Genomic DNA, 26,038 nt, shown 5'->3' on the forward strand with positions numbered 1-26,038 from the left:
TCTAAGAGATTGTTCATGGCTGCATCTTAACCCTGGGGCAGACTCATATTTCACCAAGTTTGCCCTGGCAAAGGAAATTCTGCATCCACCCGTGAACAGTGATGGTCCTCTCTGCCAGCTCCCAAGAGGGGACAATTCCCATTTGGAGATGACTTTTTCTTCTCATAAAATTTAATCCCAAGGTGTTCTGGGGACTGTTTCTCTTTCCCCTCTTTAATATTGCTTCTGTATTCGACCTTGCTTGTGTTCTGAAGCCAGCTGAGATGAGGAGCCTTGCAGTGTGGTGCTCAGTGTGTTGGTGAGAAGCAGCCCTGTGCCTTGTGTTGGGGTTTTGGACAATGGGACTGTCCAGGAGACTCAAAACTTGACAAGTCTGGGTCCTGTGATCCTGACCTACCACTCTGCTCTTCCCTTTTTCCATCCAGCCCGAGACTGCTGTGCCCTGGTGAATGAGACCAGTGTGTTTTAAGGGGAAGGCACCTACAGTGTCTGCTCTGGGAACTGGGATGTGGAGTTTCCAACCATGGAGCATGAACCAGTAATGAGTTGGAACCATGTCCTTCCTCTTGGAAGCACCTCAGCTCTTGTCCTCAAAGCAGAAATCAAGACTAAGGGAAAGGAGTAGAGATGAAGGAACTGGTAGAGTCACCATTCCTGGAGGGATTTAAAAGATGTGTGGGTGTGGGACTTGGGGACATGGTTTAGTTGTGGGCTTGGCAGTGCTGGGGGAACAGTTGGATTCAATGATCTTAAAGGTCTTTTCCAGCCTAATGATTCTGTGATTCTATGAGTAAAAGAGAAGATTGGAGGGTGTTTTGGTGATTCCCAGCTCAGCTATCAGAAACAGGGGACATAAAGCTGTTGCTTGTCATAATTTATTGTAAGGAAGGGGAGGACAGCAGGGCCCTTTCTGTGTGGAAACCTGCATCAGGAATCTCGGGCTGATATTTTATCCTGACATTTTTGATGGGGTATATCAAGAAACAGCAGCACTAAAACATCTTTGGATGCATTATTTTGAAATAGCATCCCATCCACAAGGTTTATACATCTGGTTAAACCTGTGTCAGAGGAAGACTAAGCCCATTTGTTACCAGCCCTTAAGTGTGCTGCCTTCAGAGCCAAGGGAGGATTTATAGGTGTTTGCTTGGGTTTAGCTCTGCCTTCCCTCTCCCTGACCGTGGAGAAGATGAAACCCCATCAGATAGGGTGCTAAACTGGAGTCACTGGCTGTTTCTGGGGGGAATGAAGAGGTCCTGTCCATCCACACCATTTCTGCCTCTTTTTCTTCACTTTGGAGTGAGGTGGTGTGAAGCCATGGAGAAATCAGTTTCTTGTGACTTACGATTCTTGAGAGGAGAGAGGGGACATTGGTCACCGTGGCTGACATGTGAGAGGTCCCAGCTGGGGTCTGGCTGATCAGGGGAAGTTTCTAATGAATGCTGGAAGGTATGGACAAACCCAAGTTCATCCAAGTGAACGAGGCTGAAGAGGAGCAGCTGAGGGAGATGAGGGGGCTCAGCCTGGAGAAAATGAGGCTCAGGGGGGACCTTCTCATTCCCTACAACTCCTTGACAGGAGAGTGGAGCCAGATGAGGGTCGGGCTCTGCTCCCAGGGAACAAGGGACAGGACAAGAGGAACCAGCTGCAAGTTGTACCAGGGGAGATTTAGATTGGAGATTAGGAAAAATTTCTTTGCCCAAAGGGTCGTAAAGCACTGGAACAGGATGCTCAGGGAAATGGCTGAGTCACCATCCCTGGAAGTGTTCAAAAAACACATGGCTATGGCACTTGAGGACATGATTTAGTGGTGAATGTGGTGGTGGTGCTGGTTTGATGGTTGGACTTTATGACCTTAGAGATATTTTCCAACCTTAACGACTCTCTGAAATTCGCCCTCCTCAGTGTGCTGGGCAGCACAGAGAGGCAGACTGCAGCACCACCAAGCTCCTGTGTTTCCCAGCACAGGAGGACTCCTCCTGACAGGCTTTCTGCTGCACCTCCAGTTGCTCTTGTTGGCCCAAGAAAGCGGAGTTGGAAAACTCAAGCACATGGCTGAGCGTTTCTGACCTTCTCCAGCTGTCTGCCTCCATCCATCCATTTGCTGCCTCCTTTAAAGTTAGGATATGTCTACCTTGGAGCACGACTTTGCATTTGCTGCTCCAGGTAATTTGTCTTGTTTTTTTTTTTTCTCCTGGATTAAGGGATAGGGTCCATTAGCCTGTGCAGAGCTCCGTGCTCTGAAGGCTGGACTGCATCTGCTGCCCAAGCACCATCTGGGTTCCTGCACGCTGTGGTGAGGCAGAACATCCTTCTAGGCTGTCAGCTGCCTTGGCACTGCCTGTCAGCCCTGCTGGAATATAAATCATAGTGTCTTTGCTCTCTTTTTTAGTCTGCAGTAGTCCTTTTCCATTCTCATCCCTGCAGTTTCAGTGTATACATGTCACATCTTTGCATCTTCGCCTACCCTTCAGTTTATACATGTCAGAAAAATTGGCTCCATTCCGACAGAGGAGCTGGTTTTCAGCCCTCTCTCCCTCTGGATTTTTGTAATCACTTAGCTCGACTGAAGAACACAGGCAGGGCAGTAGCTTTCTCTGGGTGAGAGTTATTAATTTTTCCTTTATGTGCTAGTCTGTGTGGCCTTTGCCACGCAAAAAGAGCCTTGTCCTTATGTTGGAGAAATCACATTTATTTTCCAATAGTGATCTATGCTGCAGTGCAAAAGATCTGTCTGTTTTCATGGCATTAAAAAAAATGGAGAGAAGGGAACGTGAAGGTTCATCAGCCTTGAAATGCCTCTGTCCTTCTGGGGATTTGCGTCAGAGGCTGATCTCTGGGGTTAAAATGTTGGCTCCGTGGCAGAGCTGGTAAGAGAAAAATAGAGGAGAAGAGCTCTTTGCAAAGAGCAGCAGGGAGAGAGAGGTTAATTTATTGAGAGCATAGTTTTATAATATTCTTTCCTAATGAGAATGTAGATACACTTTCTGCTTGGCCAGTGCAAACCTCAAATGAGTGATGCTGAACCCATCTCCCCTCTGGTGTTTGCTCAAACTCACACCCTTTGAGAATCAAAGGAGATCCGAGTTCCTGCCTGGAAGGATGTTCTCTTGATATATGTATATATATATATGTACAAGTCCTGCTCTGCCTGGGAGCAAGTTAGGAACATATATTGGAAATAGGTAAATTGCTCAGATTTTGTCTGACAATAAAATAATTACCTCAAACCTCCAGCAATTGTTGTGCTGAAAAAATGCTGAGTATCAGCATTAATCACAGAGAGGGGTCGATATGGTGAGAATTACTGGAGGCTTTTGCTTTTATTTTTGCTTTTTTTTTTCCTTTCCCCTTGTTTTTTAGTAACTCTAATCACAGCCTCATCCAAGACTGGCATGTAATAAAGGGTTTCAGTGAGGCTGCTCCCTGATAGCACATCATTTATTTTAATAGATGGGCAGCACCATCTGTGCTTGAGGCTTTATTAATCTGAAGTGAGGCCAAGAGGTTCTCCAGTTTGATTCCTTTCTGAGGCTGTTTTTCCCAAATCCCCTTTTACCCCTCTGACCACTCAGGCTGACTTTCTCACTCAGGTATTTGCAGGAGCGGGTGCTCAGCCTTCTGCTTGTTTTAACAAGGGGCTGGATGCAGTACCTGGGGGCTCTGCCCTCCTGGCCACCCCTTCTGCAGCCACAGTGTGTGTCCCCATGGGACTCCCTGTTTTGTTTAGCAGTGTCACATGCTGTTCTGCTGTCACTGTCCCCTTTAAGTTGGGTGTGCTGTTGCATCCATCATACCAGCTTAGGATGCCCGTGCTGAGGTGATCCAGATGATGCTCTGAGCTCCCTGTTGGGAACCCAGCTCAGGAACCCAGCCTTGGCACATGTGGCATCGTGGTGGCCCTTTGCACGTGCCAGTTATTCCAGCATTTCCCTTTGTACACTTTGGGACAGGGATAACACCAACAGAGGTTTTCCAAAGCCCCTCAGTGGCTTCCCCACACCACCCACTGACCTGCCATGGGACTGCCCCCCTTGAGCTGCCCTGATTTTGCTCCCTTGCACCCCAGGTGTTCCCAAACCCAGACTCGAGCCCCTGCTTTGGTTTAGGATTGAGGAGAGATCTCAGTGTCTGCCCTTCCAGTCCAGCCAGAAGCTGTTTCTTTCTGTGAGTGAGGGGGTTGCTTTGCCCTGCTCAGGTCTGGCTTTCCTTACAACTACCCATAAGCAAGTTCTGGAAAATGATAAGATAGGATTCAGTATAAATATGCTGTCAGGAAAATACCTTTCTTGTGGGTTTTGTTATTCTCTGTGTCTATTAGAACTGGTTAAGTACAGTCTCTTTCTGTTTTTTGGTTTTAGGAAGTGTTAGGTAGAGGGCCAAGTATAGTATTAGACCAGGAGAATATCCTCAGTGAAGCAATGCCTTCTGGTTATATGTGCTCTTCTGGAGCCAGAGCGTGTTCCTGTGAGTGCTGTTTGTGAGGCCTGGGTTTTATTAAGTGCAAATAACACACTGTTGATTTAGAAGATCTTTTGGGGGTTTAGTGGGCAAGGATGTAGTCCAACACTCGACACCTACTCCCTGTAAGTGTGTGCAGCTGGGCAATGTCTAGGCTGGAGGGGGGTTTTTTCTTTGCCAGACAAAATGCAGCTGCATAATTCTGTACCCTTTGCTGCATTTATTGTAGCCAGCAAGCAGGTTCCTGATTGCAGCCTTCCTGGGAGACACATTCCATCTTGTGCCTCAGGCTTGTGGCAAGTCGTGGAGCACCAGCTGAGGCGTGTGGGCTGGGTCTGCAGTGACCTCTTGGTGACGTGCCATCACCTGGTCCTGCGACACGGAGGTGAGCCAGGACAGAGCACCTGACCTTTCCATGGGCTGGGAAGGCGCCTGTGGCTGGTCCATGTGGCCCAGGGGTTCTGTGGGAACCTCTGAAGTCACAGTTTGTGGTGACTCTGTGGCGAGTCAACCCTGCTCAGGCACACGCTCCACTACAGCTGGATGGACTCAATGACCTTAGAGGCCTTTCCCAGCCTAAATGATCCTATGGTTCTATAATTCCAGTCTGGAGCAGGAGAGGCAGAGATTAATTTAACTTCTAGTAGGCAGAGGCAAACCAGGAGCATTTTTTGCTGAGGTGCATAACTTAATGGAGCGGATAAAGTCGGAATCTCAGCGGGCAAAACTGAGCATCACTCTGGTGACTGCTCTGTCTCACAGCCTTGGAGCTGCAGTGAGGGCTGTGAACACCTTTTCTGGGACCACGTACCATTTTTCTGTAAGCTTAGCAGGGCTGCATCACTGGCTCCTCATGCCTGGCTTCAGACTTTGCATCCTGACAAGCTCAGAGCAAAAGGCACCATGGTTAAGTTTGGCCCAGGTTTAATGTCTCAAATGATGCCAGATCACCTCTGCCTGGCTGCAGGCAGGCTCTGCCAGCACCAAGCAGACAGAAATGCCTTCAGGGGCAGCACAGAGCTTGGGATGCACTGCATGGCTCCTTCCCAGGGTGCTGCAGGGAATCCTGTTCCCTGAGATGTCTCCCAGAGCTGTCCCTGCAGCCAGTGGGAGCTCCTGGGATAGTGCATGAAGATGGCCCAGCACAGATGGTTGGACTCCATGATCTTAGAGGTCTTTTCCAACCTTAATGATTCTGTGAGATGCTGCAACACCATCCCTCCAAAGCAGAGCTGGCATCTCCAAATCAGAGTCCTCTGCTGTAGGGAAAGCACATTTCAGCAGTGCTAATTGGCAGCAGCAGTGATTAGTTATTAAGGTTTGATTAGTCACTACTGTGTGGGCTCTGAAGATGAATGTGAGGGTTTTAAAAACAGTGGGACTCTCAATTTTTTAATATATTCTGAATCTGCTTCAAGTTCCTGCCAGCAGTTCCACTGGATGTATTACAGAGCGTGGGTGAACAGTAGAGTTCCTTTGTCCTCATCTTCCTGGGATGAGCCAGGAGAGGTCTGCAGCTTCCCAGAGTGCTCCTGAGGGTGCTGGGTTAGCATGGCCTGGCAGCTCAGTTGTTTCCCTCCTCTGCTCTGCAATGGGTAGAAGTTAGATTGGATATTAGGAAAAATTTCTGCGCTGAAAGAGTTGTCAAGCATTGGAACAGGTTGCCCAGGGAAGTGGTGGAGTCACCATCCCCAGAGGGATTTAAAATACATGTATATGTGGCACTTGGGACATGGGTTAGTGGTGGGCCTGACAGTGCTGGGTTAGTGGTTGGCCTCCATGATCTTAGAGGACTTTTCCAACTTAAATGATTCTGTGATTTGATGCCTAAAACCAGAATTTACTAGCAGGGTTCCCAGGTGATGAGTGCTGACCCTTCCCACCCTGTCCCAGGCCCCAAGCTGTGATGCAGAGATGTTCTCCACAGTCCCTCCAAGCTTGGGATGGGTGGGTGTTAATGCTCAGAGTAAATATCCTTGCTGAGTCATGAGAAAAATAGGGCTTATTTATGCCTGTGCAAGTAGGAACATTTAGATACCGTTTCTGAAAAATATCCCGGAGAAAATCCTAGGGACAGCCAAGTTCCAGGGGGAAATTTAGTCTGAGAGTTATTTTTATTGTTAGTCCTCTCACCACAAGAGAGTGAATTTAGCTGGTGAGCTGGGAACTCTTGGCAAAGAGTAGAAATTAAAGCAAATTCTCTGCTCCAAATCCTTCTGAGAGAAAGAGGAGGGTGATACAGTAGGAACACATTGGCCTGGTGGGATGTGGGGGAATAAAGGAACAGAGAGGAAAACAACAACCAGCATTTTGACTCTGAGTGCTCAGTGCCATTCTGCCCCTCTGTGCATCTGGAGAAGGATACAGCAGAGCTGGGAAAAAGGATAACCAAAAGGGTAAAATAACAAGAATAACCAGAGGATAAATGGGATTCTGTGCAAGGAATGACTACTCAGGCCCTGACCAAGGCTGGTAAAATCACAAGGGGACGACCAAGTGACTGACCCCTGATACCACCCCTGGGGAGCATCACAAGAAAAATTCACAACAAATTATGTGAGATTTGGCTCAGTTCATCACTAACCGTGGGAGAACACCTATCCACAGGCTGCTGAGGATGCTCACAGTCTGTGTGTTTGCTTCTCCTTTTGGATAGGTGATTTGACACACCCCTGTGTCTGGCTCTGGGGGTCTCTGAGCCCCAGGAGGTGTGCAAGGGGAGCATTGCTGGGTGATCATCCCATTCATAAGCTTTTCCTAGACAGGTGGTCACTGTGAGCCTTACTAAGCCAGCCCAACCTTTGGTCTGACCCAGGCTGGCTGTAAGCAGAGCCTGATCTCCTCATCTGTTTGATTACTGGCAGTGCTGCTTTTTTTGTGTGTCCTTGAGCAAATCACTTCCCCATCCCGTGCCTGAGTCCTGGTGTTCATAGATTGGGCAATATCAGTACTCTGTGGGGGTTTATTAATTTAGGTTCTTCTGGGCAGGTTCTGACTCTCTTTGCATGTTTGTGGAGCATTTATCACACGTGTGTGTCATCTCAGCTGGCCTTTCAGGTGTCACAGTAATAGAAATGATAAACACAAGATTCTGTCTCTTCCTCCCTGTATTACATTTTGCTCACGAATAAAATGTTGACAGTTGCTGAGACAAGAATCTGTGTTGAAGCCTGCTGAGGAGGAAAGATGTGACCCCTGGATCAGAGGGAGAGCGAGGTAGGGAAGTATCAACTGTGTGTTTGCCCTGCATTTAGGCTTCTCTGTGAGCATCTGCCTTCAGAGATGGGATGTGGGGCTAAGCTGAACCAGTACAACCATTCCTGCCTTCTCTTCATTTGGCACAAGGTTCCCCCCACAGTCCTTAACCACGTTCCAGGGCCAGAAAACCCCAAAACTGTCTGGCTTTGCAGACTGACAAGGAGCTGGGACTCAGGAAGAGAAGGTACCTTCCAAAGCACGCACTTACTCAGTGTCCCTCAGACCCACCAGGCTCCACATAAAACATTTTTATACTGGAATCAGAGGTGTGACCTTGTTGATAATTTAACTCAGGGACCAAAGACAGGCAGCTGAGTGCAGACATCAGTCTCTGTCATCCCCTTCCCTTGCTGAGGACTCGGCACATTTTCTTTTGTGGTCAGGCTGCCCTGCGGTTGCTGTCACTGCTGGACTGAGTTAATTTTCCTCTTGCAGGGCCTTATCTCAGCTTTTCAAGGCAGAAAAACTGGTGCAATAGCACAGAAAGTCACGGCATTTCCAGCAAGGCTTTTCTCTGCTTTGCGGATATCTTTGCTGTTCCCAAATACCAAATGGAAATGTTCCTGTACACATAAATTACCTGTGGATTCCCGAGGCTGGTTATGGGTCCAGCAGCTCAAATGGAAATGCATGGGTTGTTGCTCCTTTAGTTTTGGTAGACCTGTTTGTTATCTCTTGGAAATGGACTTTGAAAATGAGACGTAAACTCCTGTATCCCTTCAGGTTACAGGTAAATGTGGACAAATAGCATTTCTCAGTCTGGAGAGATTTATAAATCAGGATGCTGTGATGAACTGATTTGAGTCAACAGTTCTTTGGGTGCATCAATCAAACTCCTAACTAGGCTAGATCAGCCATTGCCCAAATCTTCCGACTGATTCACAACATTATAGGGTCTAGTAATTCATCTTTCATGTTTAGGACCAAATTTCAGAAGTGCTCTGCAGTTTCATTGTTTTGCATACTTGTAAAGAATTTCAGAATTCAGGTGGCCTGTAGAGGTTTTGTTTGTGATGTGGAAAAGGCAGCCTTTCCCCTGGGAATACCCTGTTCAGAATGATAAACCAAAAAACTGCAGCTTAGCCAGGCAGAGCGCTCTCCTGACCCATGAGCTGTGATATTTTTGTAGCAGTCAAAAGAAACTTCTCGTTCCCAACTTTTTTCTTGGCCTTGTGTGTTTCTGAAATACGCTGTTGGATGAGGATTTTCTTCTCAGGGAAGGAGCCTTCTGCTGCTGCTTCTTGCCTTTTTTGACTTGTATGGCATTTTCTTACCTCGTGGGTGATGCTGTGTCCTACAGACCTCCAGACTGAAGGGGACAGTCACCTCTCTGGACAACCTCCACCAGTGCCTCAGCACCCTCATCCAGAGTTTCTTTCTGACATCTAATCTAAATCCTTTCTTCTTTAAAACCACAGTGAAGTCAGGCCACTGCAAAAATGAGTTTTGAAAGTGTCCTCTGCTTATTCCTTCCTTAGGGCTTGTCAGTGACTTCTTTCTGTGTCTGTCTCTGCAGAGTCTGTATTTCTAAAGGACTGATACCACACTTGTCAAGTCAAGAGAACTTTCTGGCCCATTTGGTGGCCCTTGGAAACCAGGCAGCACTGAGTGGCCATCAGCATTTAGATAATCAACACTTGCTGCTACTTTGAAAGCAGATGAACCTCTGAAGCTTTATCCAGATAATTTTGTGAAGGTTCTCACAAATTGTTTCTTCATTATTTGAACAGATGATGGCAGCAAAATCAGGAGTTCATTCAGAGATACTCATGTTCCAAAATGTCTTCTTAGAGCCACATCATATCACTGTCCTAATCAGAAAGGGCTCTGACCAGTCCCAATCAGGGTAATGCCCTTTCAGGATAAGTAAATTGTTACAGATCATCTTAATCTGCTTGGAGAAACTCCAGATCCGTTCATTTCTGAGTGGAAGGAGTGGGATGGAGAATGCCACAGCACCTGGAGCGGATGCGGGGGGAGAGCAGCAAACCCCACAGGGCCTGGAGTCACACAGCCATTAATCACACAGGAACAGTGCTCTGTGCCATATGTGAAATAAATGGGAAATGTGGATGGCAGAGGAGCTGAGGATAAATTAACCCCTTCACCTGCAGGGCCGTGCAGAGCTGTCTAGGAGCTGATGGTGGTTTTATGAGGGTGGCATCAAACTTCACCAAGATTTTGGGATATTAATTTGTCTGCAGCTCCTCACCCATTACTGTTAATAAGTGCTGTAGGGAGGCTTTGCTTTGAGGCAGCCCAGGGCACCTCTCAGGGGTGTAGGTTAAATCTGAGGGGAAACCAGGAGTTGCAGGGTCCAAGTGAAGGCCAGGCACTGCACTGGTTTGCTGCTGAGTCCTACCAGGATGGTTTTACACCATGAGCCCGTGAAGCCAGGTTTGCTTGTCTGGGGCTAGAATTTGGCCTCTTGCCAGTTTGAAATGCAGAATGAAAGAAGGTCCTACCCTGATGCATACCACCTTGAAGTTGCCAATCTAGCCAGTAACCAAAATTGCTCCTCTCCTTCAAAGCATTTCCCTTCAGAGTTTTTTCGGTTTTAAAGTGTTTGAGATCAGCCCTTTCTCCTATGCAAGCTGAAAAGGGAGCTGCCAAATATATTTGTGGCTCCTTTGTTTGGATGGACCAGCATCACACTGTCACGTTCTGCCTCCTGCAAGAGTTTTTATCTGTCAAACTTGCTTTCTCCTCAGCCAGTACAGACTCAGTGGAACCTTTTTTGTTTGATTGCCATCATCAGGTGTCGGAGTCATTATTACTGGGAAATACCCACAGAATTATAACTGTGCTGAAGATATTTGCAGATTTTCCTTCTGCTTTCTTCTCTGGCTTTGAGTCTTCCTGGCTCCATTTGGCTGTAGATAGAATCATAGAATCCCAGAATGGTTTGGGTTGGAAGGGACCTTAAAGACCATCTCATTCTACCCCCTGCATGGGCAGGGACACCTTCCACTAGACCAGGTTGCTCCAAGCCCCATCCAACCTGGCCTTGGACACTTCCAGGGATGGGGCAGTCCCAGCTTCTCTGGGTAACCTGTGCCAGGGTCTCACCACCCTCACAGCCAAGAATTTCTTCCCGATATCCCATCTAACCCTGCCCTCTGTCAGTTTGAAGCCATTCCTCCTTATCCTGTCACTCCAGGCCCTTGCCAAAAGTCTCTCTCTGTCTTTCCTGTAGGCTCCCTTCAGGTACTGGAAGGCTGCAATTAGGACACCCTGAAGCCTTCTCTTTTCCAGTCTGGACAGTCCCAATTCTCTCAGCCTTTGCCCGTAGGAGAGATGCTCCATCCCTCTAATCATCTTGGTGGCCTCCTCTGGACTCTCTCCAACAGTTTGATGTCCCTCCTGTTCAGGGAACCCAGAGCTGTACATCCCATCAGTGCTTTCAGGTTTGGATTCCCAGTCAGTAGATGAAGATGGTTGTTTATATTAGAGAACCATTGTGAGTGCAATTAATAAAGCTGTTAAGCTGAAAAGTAGTGGAAGAGCTAAATATCATCACGTAATGAGACCTCCTTCACAGTAAATGATGTGAAAAATGATTTCTTGCAAAGAATAACAAATCGCTGTGGCTTTTTACCCTAATTGTAGATGCTTGATTCTAATTTGTTGTTTGTCATTTCCATGTTAATGAAGAGTTTTAGCTATAATTACCACATTTATGGCAAACAAGACATTATCATTTACCAAGGCTCGCGAAGCACCGGCTTCTTTAGAAAGAGAAGAACTGATTAATTATCCTTGTTATGCAGCCCTGGGAAGGATCTACAAGTCACAGTGTCCAGCTCCCTGTGCAGAACAGGTCTTGTGCAAGATGCTTCTCAAAGGAAGGTGATCTCATTAACCCTCTTCTGCATTAGGGGAGCCAGGACTCAGACATGAAGTAACTTCCCAGAGCACTCAGCAGTGCTCCTGGTGCCTGAATCCCTCTGGACAGCATTTTTTCATCACTCTCATGACACAAAAGACAGCCAGAGACATCCTTTTGCTTGGCACTAAGTTTCCCTTGTTTGTCCTAGTTATCCTAGTTAGGGAGATGATCCTCAAGTTCCATTCTCTGGTGTACTGCTGAGATTAACTTGACCAAGGCTGTGTTTGACTTCCACTGGAGGTGATCGGGAGTTCCTGGGTTTCTAGGAGTATCTCCTCCAAGGCCTGGAAAGTCCTGGTGCAATAGGAAGCCCACAGCTGCTGTTTTGGGATGAAGCAGTGTAATTGTGAGTTCCACCAGATTGTGGACTTCTATTGCATTGATAGACGTGGTAGTTCCTGATCCTGTGTTTTAGCTACATCCCTTCTTGTTATCCTACTCCGTCCAATGACAGGGGCAGCCCAGCCTGGTATTCTCTTCATGGGGTGGCAAAAGGTGATCTGGAGAAGCTTTAATGAGTAGAAGCAGGAAGGAAAGGTCCTGGTCCATTGAGTTGAGATGCTGGTGAACACGTGGCTTCTCAGGGATAGGCAGCTGTACCTCACCATCCTCTTCCTCCAGCAAGCTCCAGCTCAGAGCTGCTTTGGGGTTTGGTCTGTGTTATGAGAGGAACCTTGTTGCTCTGATCGTGAGAAGCCTTTGGTTTTCCAGTCACAAGTGCCTGTGGCTTGTGACTTTGTCCCTGGAACAACAGGATTGTTTAGCTTAACTACTTCCTTTTTGTGGCTCTTCCTCCTGTCCTGGTTCTTGCACAGTGGGATGTACTTATGGAATGCATTGCTGCTCCCTTTCAGCCTTTCCTGTGGCTGAATGAGCCAAGAGTCTTTTCCTTTTCCTTTTAAGAGAGTTTCTGGTTTTTCATCCTAGCTGAGAAGGGCTGAGCACATCTGTTAGGGACATGTCCCATATATGCCTTTTCATCGCCTGTTAGGGAAGGTGGAAGATGTTGGGACACCAGGAATGTGATGGTGCTTTACAAATATCTTTGCAATATCTGGGCCAGAGGCGTGTGCCAAGCTTTGGGGACAGACAGATAGATCCAGTGCTGAATAGAAGACTATGATGCTGCCTGTTTAGGATATATTACAAATCAGTAATTCACCTCCCTAGAACCCCTCAAGACAGGGAAAACTCTTTACTTGTCTTCACTTTTTCACTCCTTTTCGTGCTCTGAGTTCCTCCGTTTCGTAGCCTGGGCTCAGAGCCCGGGAGGTGCCATGGAATGTGTTCGAAGTGGAATGATTCAGTGGGCACTGCTTTCAATTATCCCAGCCTGGGCTTGTTCCCTGCACAAGGCAGGCTGTGAAATATGGCAGGAGAGACAAGGCATGAGCACTGGCAGGGCATCCACAGGGATCTGAGACAGCCAGAAGCACTGCCAGAGCATCCACAGGGATCTGAGACAGCCAGAAGCACTGCCAGAGCATCCACAGGGATCTGAGCACTGTGCCTGTCCTGAGCAGCAATCCCTGCCTCCCACAGCTCCAGCCACCAGGATCTGGGGAGGCTGAGCACAGAGGGAGCTGGAGGAGAGCACTAAGTGCACTTCTGCCAGGATGTGCTGAGATCCTCAAGCAGCTTCTGCAGCTCATGCTTGGAGCCACTTCAGCCTTTCCAGTCAAACATGAGATGTCCTGGGCTGCTTCCTGGAGGAGGAGGGCAGAGAACAGATTTCTGTGAAAGAATCTCTGAGAGCACAGCACGAGCTGCAATGTGACTGTGTGACAGCAAAAGAGAATAAAGTGTTTTCTCTGTTGTGTTCCTACAGAGACAATCTCTCTTGTCACCCAGCTCTGAGTCTCAAGCTTCTTGTAATGAAATCATCAGGAGGGAATGGCCCATGGTAGTGAAGCAGAGGGGACTTGGTTAACTAGAGCTTGGCTCTGCTGTTTCCTTTGTATGAGATGGGATTAAATCACTGCCATTCAAATGATGCAGTGATTTCTGCTCAGCTTATATTGGTATATCTGAGCTTATATTGGTATAAGCATGCATTAGCAGTGCCAGAAGAATTTCAGCTTGTCTCAGAAATGAGTCTAGAAAGACTGTGTTTAGGACTTATCATCTTTTCTGGGACCAGATTTTTCCTTACATCCACCTAATGTTGGATGGGAACATCCCTAAGCACCTCAGTGGACTTGCCCACCAAGGAGACCTGTCCTGTGGCCAGCCCAGCCTGGAGGAGAGCAGGAGAAAAGGAGAACCCTTTTTACACTTTGGTGTTGTGTTGGCACCTAGGAGCCACCTGATAGTGGGACCTCACCTTACAAGTGCTTGGGGACAATCAGAGTGGCCTCTTCCCTCCTTGCACCGTGTCCCCATAGACCCCTGTGCTGTCACTGACAGCATTTTCTCCCTTTTGCAGGTTTTTCTTCCTCACTTTGTCTTGTGCTAAGATTTGGATCAGGGTAGTTGGAGACAAAACTGATTTAGTTGCAGTGGATGGAGCACCTCTGCTGTGGAGACAGGCTGAGAGAGTTGGGGTTGTTCAGCCTGGAGAAGAGAAGGCTCCAGGAAGACTTTATTGCAGCCTTCCAGTACTTGAAGGGGGCTTATAAAAAAAGAGAGAGAATGACTTTTTGCATGGGAAGATAGTGACAGGACAAGGGAGAATGGCTTTAAGCTGAAAGAGATTTAGATGTTAGGAAAAAGTAGTTGACTGTGAGGGTGGTGAGGCCCTGGCACAGGTTACCCAGAGAAGCTGTGGCTGCCCCATCCCTGGAACTGTTCAAGGCCAGGTTGGACAGGGCTTGGAGCAACCTGGTCTAGTGGGAGGTGTCCTTGCACATGGCAGGGGATTGGAACTGGATGATCTTTAATGTCTCTTCCAAGCCAAACAATTCTGTTATTCATGATTCATTCATGATTCATTTATGATTCTATGATCCTGTGATAATTGTCTGCTGTCTCAGGAGCTACCTTTTCCCTTGAGCATTTTCCAAGGTCTGGGGTTATAAGTCAGAAGACAGAGGTTTATGACCAGGGAAGGCTGCACAGCATCTGACCTGACACCACACCACTTGTATGGGATGAGCCCACATCCATGTGAAGGCCATATTGTGACAAAAGACCAAAGAGCATAATGTCCTATGGAGATGGCAGTCAGAAAACAGCTACAAGGTGGCACAATGTCCAAAAAACAAGGGACTTGTAGTGCTGGCTTTCATCCCACCCCAGGCACTCTGCTCCTCTGGTGTTCAGGCTGCTGTGATGTTGGGCACAGTGTACAATGAGGCACAGAGCCTTCACCTGGGAGGTGACTCCAAAATCACCTCAAACTATTCCTTAACCTGAGCCCCTTCCCCTGGGAAATCATTTTAAGGCAGCTACCAGAGTCCCATGTGGTGCTTGCCAGCATCAGGAGTGAGCACATTCCCACTGGAGGGGCTGATTTGTGCTGGCAATGGATCCACCATCCTGGCGCCTGTGGATTGCCCGTGGTCACTCTGGTTCCTGTAGGCACCAAGCAGCCCAGTAGGAGAAGAATTATGTCTCTGATTTATATTTCATTTCAGTCAGTGCTGTAGTAACACTTCCTGATGCATCAGATCCCGTCGCTTGGCTTCTGCTTTAGCCTGGTCTGACATGATTTGAAGGGATGTGCACAGGCACTGCCCTCCCCCACTCCCTATGCTGTAAATTTAGGATGGCAGTGCTCATTCAGGATGCATTACAGGGAGTGCAAGGCATCATTCACACTGCCTTGGTGCTGTGTGTCATTACCTCCCTGTCTGCCTCGCTTCCAGGCATGAGGCATTTCTGTGCCACGGATTTCCTGGAGCTCGGATGGAGCTCCATCAGCAGTCTGCTGGTACCCAGCTCTCCTGTGACCTTCTTGCTGACCTGCCCTCCGAGGAGTGCTGTAATTCCTGCAGTTTTGCTGTTTTCTTAGAGGATAAAATCTGCCAGTGACACAGGCCATTTGTAGACAGCAGGAATAAATCACTGGAAGTGTAAACACGCTGTAAAATCACTGTGCAAGTCCTAAGATCCTGCTATGTCCATGCTGTCTCCTCACTGGTTTGCTTTGCCCTTTGCTCATTCCCTGTCGCTTCTTTGTGGTTTCCCTAGGGCCCATTCCCATAGGTCTGTCTGGAACATTAGAAGTAGTTGGGAATAGTTCTGAGAAAACAGAAGGGGGGCAGGTTTAGATTGGTCATTAGGAAGAAATTCTTGCCTGTGAGGGTGGCGAAGCCCTGGCACAGGTTTGCCAGAGAAGCTGTGGCTGCCCCATCCCTGGAAGGGTTCCAGGCCGGGTTGGACAGGGCTTGGAGCAACCTGGGATAGTGAAAGGTGTCTCTGGCCATGGCAGGGGGGTGGAATGAGATGGTCTTTAGGGTCTTTTCCACCCCAAACCATCCTGTGATTCTATGGAAATCACTTTCTTCACCTGCCTGATGAATCTATTTCATTTTTCTTCCTTCTTCCCTGGCTGGATAAGGATGTTTTGCTCCACGGATTTTCAGACTTCACAATTGTGAATTTTACCATAAGTGGAGATGGGTATTGACCACTTGGGGCTTAATATGTAGTTTGGTCAGGTTCACATTGACCTTAGTGCACAGTGGGTAAGGCCTTGGGTGAATTAAATATAAGAACATCTTTTCACATTCTCTTCATCAGCACTGAGTGTGAACTCCAGGCAGGGACAGGTCGATGAGTAGCAGGTGGGTATCACCTCTTCCCTGGAATCAAGCTTCTCCTGGGAGCATGCATGATTTTCTCTAACTTCCTGAGGTATCAGTGGACTTTACAGGTGGATAATGTGACAGCAAACCTGGATAGGGCACATCCCCTGGTGGGATGGTTCAACTCTGCTGAAGTTAATGGAGATTTACCACAGAATCATAAAATAATTTGAGTTGGAAGGGACCTTTTCAAGGTCATCCAGTCCAACCCCTATGTAGGGAAAGGGTGAGTTTGGTTTGTTGTCCTAAATCTCATATTCCTTCCTGGAGAAGGAGAAAGATAAGGTTCGATTTCTGTCTCAAATATGTGCTCAGAGCAGCAGAATTCTTCCCTCTTTGGTCCTATAATTACTTAAGAGTTTGTTTCTCTTTGCAAATGTTCATTAAAGACTTTTCTGGATGTTTTATCTTCAGGAATGGGTAACACAGTCTGGGTGGATGCTAATAAGGGTAGGGAAAGGAAAATGTATTTGGGTTTCCTGAGCATCCCGGGTACTTCAGTGCTTAAAATAATGGTGTCCTAAAGAACATTTGTTTCCCAATAATCCCTTTTTACTGTGTTTTAATATTTGTGCTGTATTAACTCCCAGAACATCACATCCAGATGGAGGTGTTACAGTAGGGGCTGTTAAAACAGGGAGGAAGAGGCTCTGACACAAGCAACGGAAACAGAAGAGACCTGCTAGATATGATCTATTGTACCCTTAATATTCCCATGGTAAGGATGGGAAATGGAGTAACAGAGATTAATTTACTTGCCCATGGTTATACAAGAAGCCAATTGCAAGGCTATTGAACTGATGTTGGGGACCTCAAGTCCCCATTTGATGTTTCATCACAAGAACATCGAATCACAGTGGGAATCAATGTTCAGTTCTGGATGCAGGAGGAGTGTGGGATCAGACCTTTCTTGTTAGCAAACATAAGCAAGTTCATTTTCTTTTTGTGACTAACACTGGACAGTGCTCCTGTTGCCAAGTATTTGCATGAAAATGAGTCCCTGTCATAACAAGATCTTATTTTTAGCATCTGATCGATGCTCAGGGCTTTGTGGTTTAATTACTGGAATAATTGTTTGCTGAAAACACAGTCTAATATCTGTTTTTTTTTTCCTTTAAAGGTCAACTCCATCATTTTCCTTTCCAACCATTTAGTACTTTATTGATCTTTATGTCACTTCATGGGGAGCACTGCGTCTTGCCAGATGAAATAAAGGCCGAAACTTGAAATAAGAAAAGTACTTCCTTTTCCTTAAATACAAAAATGGAAAAATCCCTATTTCAGCCTTCCTTGCTGCAGGCAAATCCTTCACCCAGTGTCCCCAGGAAAAATGGTTCTGAAAATTACTTTTGTTCTTTATGGAAGGGGAAAAAAGCACCACCAAGAAACTTTCCCCAGCCTGATTAATATCAGACATAAACTGGAGTATAGGAAGAAATTTTGCAGTTTATCTGCTGATCCTTTAAAGCAGATAAGGCTGCAGGCTCTGTCAGGGGGACAGGAAAGTCTGTGTGGTTCGCATTTAGAGAGGGCTGGATGAGAAATGCCCTCTTCTTTCAGTAAAAGGGAATATCACATGGCTTCAGCTGGAGATTTAAAAGGTGTTTAGTCACATAACAGCCACTATTATTTTGCTGCCTTCCTGCAGCTGAAATGAGATGCTGTTGGAGCAGAGGGATGTGTGAGGTGCTCTCCATTTGCAGCCTCTCCAGCTTTTCCACTCCTCTCATCGTCTTGACATTTGGTTTTAATTTGCAGAAATCTATCTGTCTTTGCCAGGCTATGGGGAAGGGTGCTGGGTTATGGAGTGGAAAATAGGCTTGGTGAAAAATGGGCATTAAAAGGTAGCAAGGGACCAATTTCCATTTTGTGCCTTTTTTTACTACAAATACTCGGGGCCAAAGCCTGCACTCGTCTCAGGAAAAAACCAGCAGTGATTTCAGGGGGACTTGGTGCCAGAAAAGCTAAAACATTGGCTTATTGTAGGGACACTGCATTTAAATCTGCACATGGCATGCCAATCATTCAACTTGTTGGGTTTATATTCTGTTGTGTTCTAGTTCCTGATAACTTAACTGCATTTTAACTGTTTGGACCAAGATTTTGGCATGGTGCTTGCACGAGGCTTTTTAAGAATACTTCAGCTAAAGAAGTTCACCTGCTCCAGTGGATGAATCAAGGGCAAAAATAAACCATTAATAAATTTATTACTGGAGAGCTCTGAGAAAAAAATAATTGTATAGCAAAATTTTAGAAGAATTAAGAGTGCAGGGATTAGCACAAACTCTGGGAGAGATGTGTTAGTGCCCTGAAAAAGCCTGGAAAGGCTTTGTTTCATAGGACATGTGGCTCTTCAACTGCTGCTTCTATGCAGTTATATTTAGATAGTGATGTGTAAATAAACAGCACACAAAAGCTACTTTAAAAAGGTTATTAAAGCTGCAAAGTCAAAGCTGGTGAGTAAAGAAAGACTGTGCATCTTCAGCAGGATATCACTTTGATAAAATAGCTCCAGGGAGACCTTAGACCCTCTTCCAGTACCTAAAGGGGCTCCAGGAGAGCTGGAGGGGGATTTTGGACGAGGGCCTGGAGGAATAGGACAAGGAGGAGTGGCTTCACATTGACAGAGGGCAGGGTTGGAGGGGATTTTGGGAAGGAATTCTTGACTGTGAGGGCAGTGAGGCCCTGGCACAGGTTTGCCAGAGAAGCTGTGGCTGCCCCATCCCTGGAAGTGTTCCAGGCTGGGTTGGACAGGGTTTGGAGCAACCTGGGATACTGGAAGGTGTCCATGCCCTGAGCAGAGGTTGGAACAAGATAGTCTTTAAGGTCCCTTTAACCCAAACCGTTCTGTGATTCCGTGAAAGCTGGTGAATATGAACATTTTCAGCACACAGGAAACCCCATTAGCTAAAGGAGGGTGGATTCTCCTTGCTGGTAAGTTCATGTGTTGCTCCAGGAGCTGTGCCAGGGCAGAGTGATGGAGAAGCTGATCCTGTGTGTGCTCCAGCAGAGGTGTTGCCATTTCCATGAGCAAAGTTTGCATTTCCTCTCCCAGAGTGCACACAGCTTTTGGACACTGTCTGATCCAGTAAATGTTTACTCATCCAACAAATTACGACAGCCAGTTCGCAGCAACATCCTCCTGATGCCTTTTACTTTAAGGATACTGAGAGGTTTTGTACCCTTGGCTTTGTCTTAGCAACTTGTGCCTGTCTGGGGTCCCTGAGAGAGAACCAAACAGTTCATCTGTGCCAACAAGTGTTTTGAAGGCACCACAGAAGAACGGAGTTCAGAGAGGAATGCCAAGGCAGAAGGGCAGTGCCTTTGCCAGCCTCAGCAAGTGGCTGCTCAGATCAAAGTGGAAAACAGCTGAAAAAGTGCAAGGAAAAAGGAAAAGGAGCAACCAGACCTAATGCCATGGGGCAGGCAGTGTCAAAAGGATTGATAAGGCCAAGGAAGGAGTTGGGAAGCCCATTTTAGTTTCTACTGTCTGGATGAGCATGGCAAGTTCTCTCCCCATCTTCATTTCTCTCCCAAGAGATTTGGGCAGGTCATGGCAGGTGATGGTGTGGAGCCAGGCTTGGATTGCAACTGCAGGGACAGGGAAAAGGTGGAGTTGGTAGAGTTCAGAGACCAGACAGTTCTGTGATAACTGTTAAAGTTCACTTCGTCAATTCAGAGTTCACCCAACCAAAATTCTTGTCTGAAAACATAAATGTTAATTGTCAGTTTGACATTTGTTTGATTATCTGGCTGTTCAAGTCTCCTCGGGTTGGGTATGGCAGGCAATTCATCCATCAGCATTCCTATCAGGTAGTTCTTCTTCTGGAATTAAAAATATGCTGCCTTCCAGCCAGATGCCATTTTCTTTGTTATTTATTTGCGCTAGTAAGTAAATTGAAAATTGTGGGGTTTTTTAAGGGAAAGGAGCTGCTGCAGCCTTGTGCCATTAAGTTGTCAGAGCTGAGCAGATGAAGCACGAAGCATTTCTGCAAAGTTGTTCTCACTAGTCTCATTTGGGAAAAAAGTCTCACCTGCAAGAGAAAGGGATGAAATCTGTAATGGAATAGGGCAGGTTTCTTGCTGTATACAGACTGATTGAAAGTAATTGATCTTTTCTTTATTTTTTTACACTTTAACCAGCTTTCCTTTGCTGAAAGAGCATAGGTTTGGATTAGATATTAGGAAGAAATTGTTGGCTGTGAGGGTGGGGAGGCTCTGGCACAGGTTGCTCAGAGAAGCTGGGGCTACCCCATCCCTGGAAGTGTCCAAGGGGCTTGGATGGGGTTGGATGGGGCTTGGAGCAACCTGGTCTAGTGGAAGGTGTCCCTGCTCGTGGCAGGGGGTGGAATGAGGTGATTTAAGTTCCCTCCCAACCCAAACCATTCTGGGCTTTTATGAATGAGGAAGGTAGTTATTGGCCCCAATGAGATGCAACACCAAACCCCAGCCATTCCATGCTGGGGGATGGGAAGAGCAGGGTAGCAGGAAGGAATGGAAGAGTGAAATGAATTTGTCTTAGGGAAGAAGGCAACGACAAATCTGTGCTGAGCTGCATCAGCTGCAGGATGCACTTACCTTTCACTGTGCCTGCAAAAAAAGCCTCCTCCCTCTGGATTTACATTTTCCACACTCCCGCAGATACACCAAGCTGGCCTTTTGTTGCCTTACAACACTTTGTGGGTGGGATGAAGGCCTTGTCCTGGCTGGAGGAAGGCAGAGCAAACCCAACATCCAGAGCAGGCACTGCCAGTGCTCAGGAAGGGCTGCTGTCTTTGCCTCTTGGCTCCATCCACCTTGGCCTCCTGGGTCTGTCTGGTGCACAGGCCGCTTGCAGTGGGAACTGTCATCTGCTGCAGTGGGGACCTTGTCCTTAAACATCTTCTCTGGCTCCTGAGACAGGGATGTCTCTGATCTCAGGCAGATGTGAAAGCAATTAATAGTATCTGTTAGATCAAAATCTTTTCATCCTCTGAGCATGACTGATAGTTTCTGATCTCCCAGAGTGAAGTTTGGTGCAGCCCTCTCAGCCTATTACAGTTAAGGAATTGCAGGTGTGATGGTTGGGGCAGGTTACCCGAGCTCCACGTTGGTTCTTAACCATAAAACCATCTTTCAGTCCTTTTCCCTGCCCTTGGGAGAGCATGTAGGATCCTGGGTGCCACATTTTCACCACTGATCTGGTGGTCACGGTGGGGAATTATTAGAAGAGAAAGGTGATGGATGAACCTTCATCAGTAGTTCTGGAATGAAGAGGTAAACACCGGATTTGAAAATAAAGGGAAGTGTGCAGGGATGAGAGATAACGTGCCACGGAAAAAGAGAATTGTTTTAACTGATGATTAAAAAAGAGAATATGATTAAAACAAGCTGATAAGATGAAACCAAAGTGACAAGATAAAGCAGCAGGGCATCCAAGAGGGGAAGGGGGAGACAGAACTGATGGCAGGAGGGCATGAATTATTGATTGAAATCTGTACCAGAAGTCTTTGCATTTTCTTATCTGGGAAGGGAGAGAATGAATGAGAAGTGAACAGAATTATTAAGCAGCTTTATCATTGCATTGGAGTGGATAATTAGGCAATTAGGATTGCTAAAAGTTGGCAAAGCAAGAGGCCTGGAAGTCTTATGCTCCTGATTCTGGGGGGGGTGGGGTGGTGAGGGAAGCAGGGAAAAGCCTTTGGCGAGAGATTTGATGGTGCATCATGGTCAGATGGAAAGGCAGAGCCAGGCTCTGGCACCCAGTGCCCTGCAGCTTCCAGAGCAAAGGGGGACACAGGAGACCTGACTAATGTAAAAGAACTAATTTGAAGATGGGCAGTCCGTGAAACAGCAACAAGAAATGAGATCAGGAGTGATGGCCTAACTTATGAAGGATATGGACCTGCTGGAGTGAGTCCTGAGGAGGCCACGAAGATGCTCGGGGGGCTGGAGCCCCTCTGCTCTGGAGGCAGGCTGGGAGAGCTGGGGGTGGTCAGTCTGGAGAAGAGAAGGCTCCAGGGAGACCTCAGAGCCCCTTCCAGTGCCAGAAGGGGCTCCAAGAGAACTGGAGAGGGACTTGGGACAAGGGCCTGGAGGGGCAGGACAAGGGGGAATGGCTTCCCACTGCCAGAGGGCAGGGTTAGATGGGATATGAGGAAGAAATTCTTGTCTGTGAGAGTGGTGAGGCCCTGGCACAGGTTGCCCAGAGGAGCTGTGGCTGCCCCATTCCTTGAAGTCCAATGTCACCTACTGTCCCTCTCCAGCCTGCACCTGCCACAACCTGAACTTTCAGGATGGTTTTGGTTGTGGGGGTTTTTGACTGTCCCCTTAGACCAGGTACCTCCAAGGAAGGGCCAGACAAGCACCACAGGCTGCTGCTTACACTCCTTTAGTTGGCACCATAGCATCTTAATAGCTGGCTGCACATTTTGAAGGGGAAAGCTGGGTAAAAATGACTAAAAATAGCACATTGTGAGTGTCTCAATTCATCCTGAGCTGCTCTGACACCACTGTCAGACAACTGTGCTCCTCCTCTGTGCTCCTGACCAGATTAATCTTCAGCTATATGCTATTTAAAATTAATTTGTAAAGATGCAGACATTATATTATAAATCACTGAGGAAATGTCAGATTATGTATGTAATTTGCAGAAGTGCTCCACACTGATCTTGCTTAGCTCCCCATGAAACCAAGGGATCAAAATGAAGCCGAGGCAGAGTTTGGACAGTTCACCATCCTTAAAATGCCATGGAAAACGAGCCAGCACTGCAGACACTTGTTGGTAATTCACACCCAGAGATTGTTGTAATATCTTCAGGACATTTGGTGATCAGGGAAGGAGAAAAAAGGGGATGATGAAAAATACATGGACTAGAGTATCTCTTAGTAATTGTTTGCTTGGCCTCGTTGGAAAGTCACCCGGTGTTCTTGGAGAGCATTGTGTGTTCATGAGGAGGTGCCAACCACAATGTTCCTCTTCCAAGACCAAGTTCAGAATATTAATCATGGATAATAATGCCTAATTAGAGCCTGAAGTCCAGAGTTAATTGATGGTAGCTGCTTAGCATAGATATCAAATCTAACCTGAAATAATGCTTCATCTCCTACCCACACCCCACAGTGTCTCCAGATGGGTAAGGAATTGTTGCAATAAGTGCTTGGTTTTGATGACACAGTGACTTGTCATTTCCTCAAAGGTGCTAAAAGAGTTTTGTGCGTTAGTGACATGAAAAGTGTTTGTAATTCATGGATTTGTTTGTAATTCATGGTAATCCAGAGCTCCTTGACTTGTCCTGGCCCCAGCCTGACAGGCTGCAGAGTCCAGGACCTTGGTTGTGACGGCTCCGCACTCTCTGCTCCTTCCAGGAGAGGTGAATCCACTGCTGCCACACATCAGTGCAGTTCTGCCAGGACATTCAAGGGTTTTTGACCTCCTGCTGCCTTAATCTCATGAACTTGGGGCCATTATTTTCCTCAAGCAGAGGTCAGAGGCTGTGACCCAGCCAGCCAGCCAGCCTGTGACTGCTTTAGAGCATCCCTTGGATAGCCATCCAGTCTGGCAGAAATCACCTTGGATTGTTTTTCCTGTGGCCTGGGTTGATTCCCAGAGGCATCTGACATGTGCTCTGCATGGCTGAAAACAAGGTTGGTTTTAATAATGAGCAATTATGTGATACCAAACAAAGATTTGTACTGTGGAGCTTGTGGGTCCCAGCGGACGCGCTGCTGTTGTTTTGTGGAGCAGAGGGGAACGAAGCCAGAGCTTGTGTTTGCTGGAAGTAGGTAATAGAATATTATTAGATCAGCCCCTGCCTCTGCCTTGGCAGAAACACTGCAGAGTTAATTGCTGCTTTAGAGCACCGTTGTTCAGCTGCAAGAAAGTGGGTCGGCTATTGAGGAGATCACTGATCCCATATAATTGCTGTGAGAGACACAAAAATAGGCTTTGTGCTCAGCTTGAGTTTGGGCCAACTGAGCAGCACAGTGCCTTTCATCAGTGGTGGGCACACACTGAGGGTACCTGTGTAGCTGTCTGGGCGTGCACAGGGGACATCAGTCCAAAGCCCTGTGGGTGTTACTGTGTGACTGAGCCACTGTCACCACCCCTCCTGGCAGGGTCACATCTGGAAACCCAGCTGAGAAACCTGGCCCAGGGGAACCATGAATTCCCTTCCTCTCTAGTGTTCCACTGGGAGTGACTTCAAGGCATGCAGGATGGTGATGGCACCTCCATAAACTGAGTTTACTATGGCTTAGTCCATGCAGGGCAAGATTAATGGTGGGAAGAGTCGATAAAAGTAGACCTCTTGCCCTCTCCTAGTGCTGTGGGTGTCTCTCTCCTGGATAATTCATCTTTTTTCCCAGGTCCTTGCCAGACATGAGTTTGTGTGTGTTCACCTGCGCCTGTTTCACGTTTTCACCTCTAGGTAATTTGGGAACCTTTTTTTTGGAAGTGTTATGTTACTAACACTTAAAAGGGGAGTATTCAAATAATTTTGAACTTGTGGTCTGAGTCACAGAATAACCATTTACTGCTGGCCCCTCCCCACTCACAGCAAGGCTCCCTTCTGAAGGATGCCCTGGGTGGTGTACGTGCATGTGCAGACTCTAATACTGCTAATGCAAGCTTTGAAAGCACCTTCTATAACAAAGAAAGCTTGGAGATAGGATCTCACTCCATAAATGATGGGTTACACTTGAAATTTAATGTGTCCTGGGAGAAATATCCCTCAGAAGGACATTGGTGTTATCCAAGAGTCCCCTTGTGCCTGTAGCTTCGTCCTCCTGGAGAAATGGGAATGCTTGACCAGGCTTAAAATGCACTTTGTGAACCCTGGAAAAAAAACAACATTTAACTGTTTCCTTGCTTCTTACCCATGAGCAGGAATTAGTTAAAATCCTGGTGGATCTCTGTGGGCGTTTTGCCCTCAGACACATCCAGTGCCCTGTGGTGTTGATGTCCTGAGCACCCACTGCTGAGCCCATGCAGTTCTTTGGGATTAGCTGGATATTTCATCCCAAAGTCCATGCCATCACAGAACTTTAATTCTCAGGTATCATGTTTCACAAGACTTATATTAACTCTTAGGAAAAGAAAGTCGCTGTGCTGGCAGTGTAAATTTACTTGGTTTACAAATTTAGCACCTCCAGTGCTACCCCAGCCCTCTGGTGGCTTTCCAGAGCAGGCAGTGGCTCTTCCAGAAAAGCAAGAGAATAAAAGACAGGGAATAATACTTTTTTAGCCATGATTACAGGCTGTACCAAATAGAAGGTAGAATATCTATGTGGAGGAGGCCAGTGGAAGGGGGTACCTGTGCTGTAAGGTTTTCTTTTTGTCCTTGCATGAGAAGTAAAAATCCACAACCTGAAATACTGTTTTTATATTCCTTTTTAACCACTCTGAAGATGTGAATTGCTCAGGCAAAAGTGAGCTGCTTGCCTGCCAACTCACTTGAAGAATTGCTCGTGTTGATTTTCAGCTGCATTTGCTCTTTCTCATGAATGAGAGGGAATCTAATGTAAAGTCTTATCAGCTTGTCAAGTTAATTACTGTCTATTTTAATATTATCATTATCAGTCATTGCTAATTAATGTAAGTAACATGATTACAGCTTTTTTTGTCTTATTTTTCAGTGAGAAGCTGGATGGAGAAGCTGAAAGATAAGGTAGGAGGCTCAGTGTTTCAATTCCTTTCAAAGCA

General features: G+C 46.8%; 1 protein-coding gene across 2 annotated transcripts in view; it reads left to right on the forward strand.

The window, feature by feature from the left end:
* Positions 1 to 26,038, forward strand: part of CUNH14orf37 (chromosome unknown C14orf37 homolog) — a 67,155-nt gene that overhangs the window by 35,638 nt on the left and 5,479 nt on the right. For both annotated transcript variants that reach the window (XM_017831744.1, XM_017831745.1), the window contains exon 6: positions 25,972 to 26,003. In XM_017831744.1, the coding sequence (XP_017687233.1) occupies positions 25,972 to 26,003 (32 nt within the window). The remainder of the gene's footprint in view (positions 1 to 25,971; positions 26,004 to 26,038) is intronic.

Source organism: Lepidothrix coronata, unplaced genomic scaffold (assembly GCF_001604755.1).
Source record: "Lepidothrix coronata isolate B3197 unplaced genomic scaffold, Lepidothrix_coronata-1.0 Scaffold196, whole genome shotgun sequence".
Classification (NCBI taxonomy): Eukaryota; Metazoa; Chordata; class Aves; order Passeriformes; family Pipridae; genus Lepidothrix; species Lepidothrix coronata.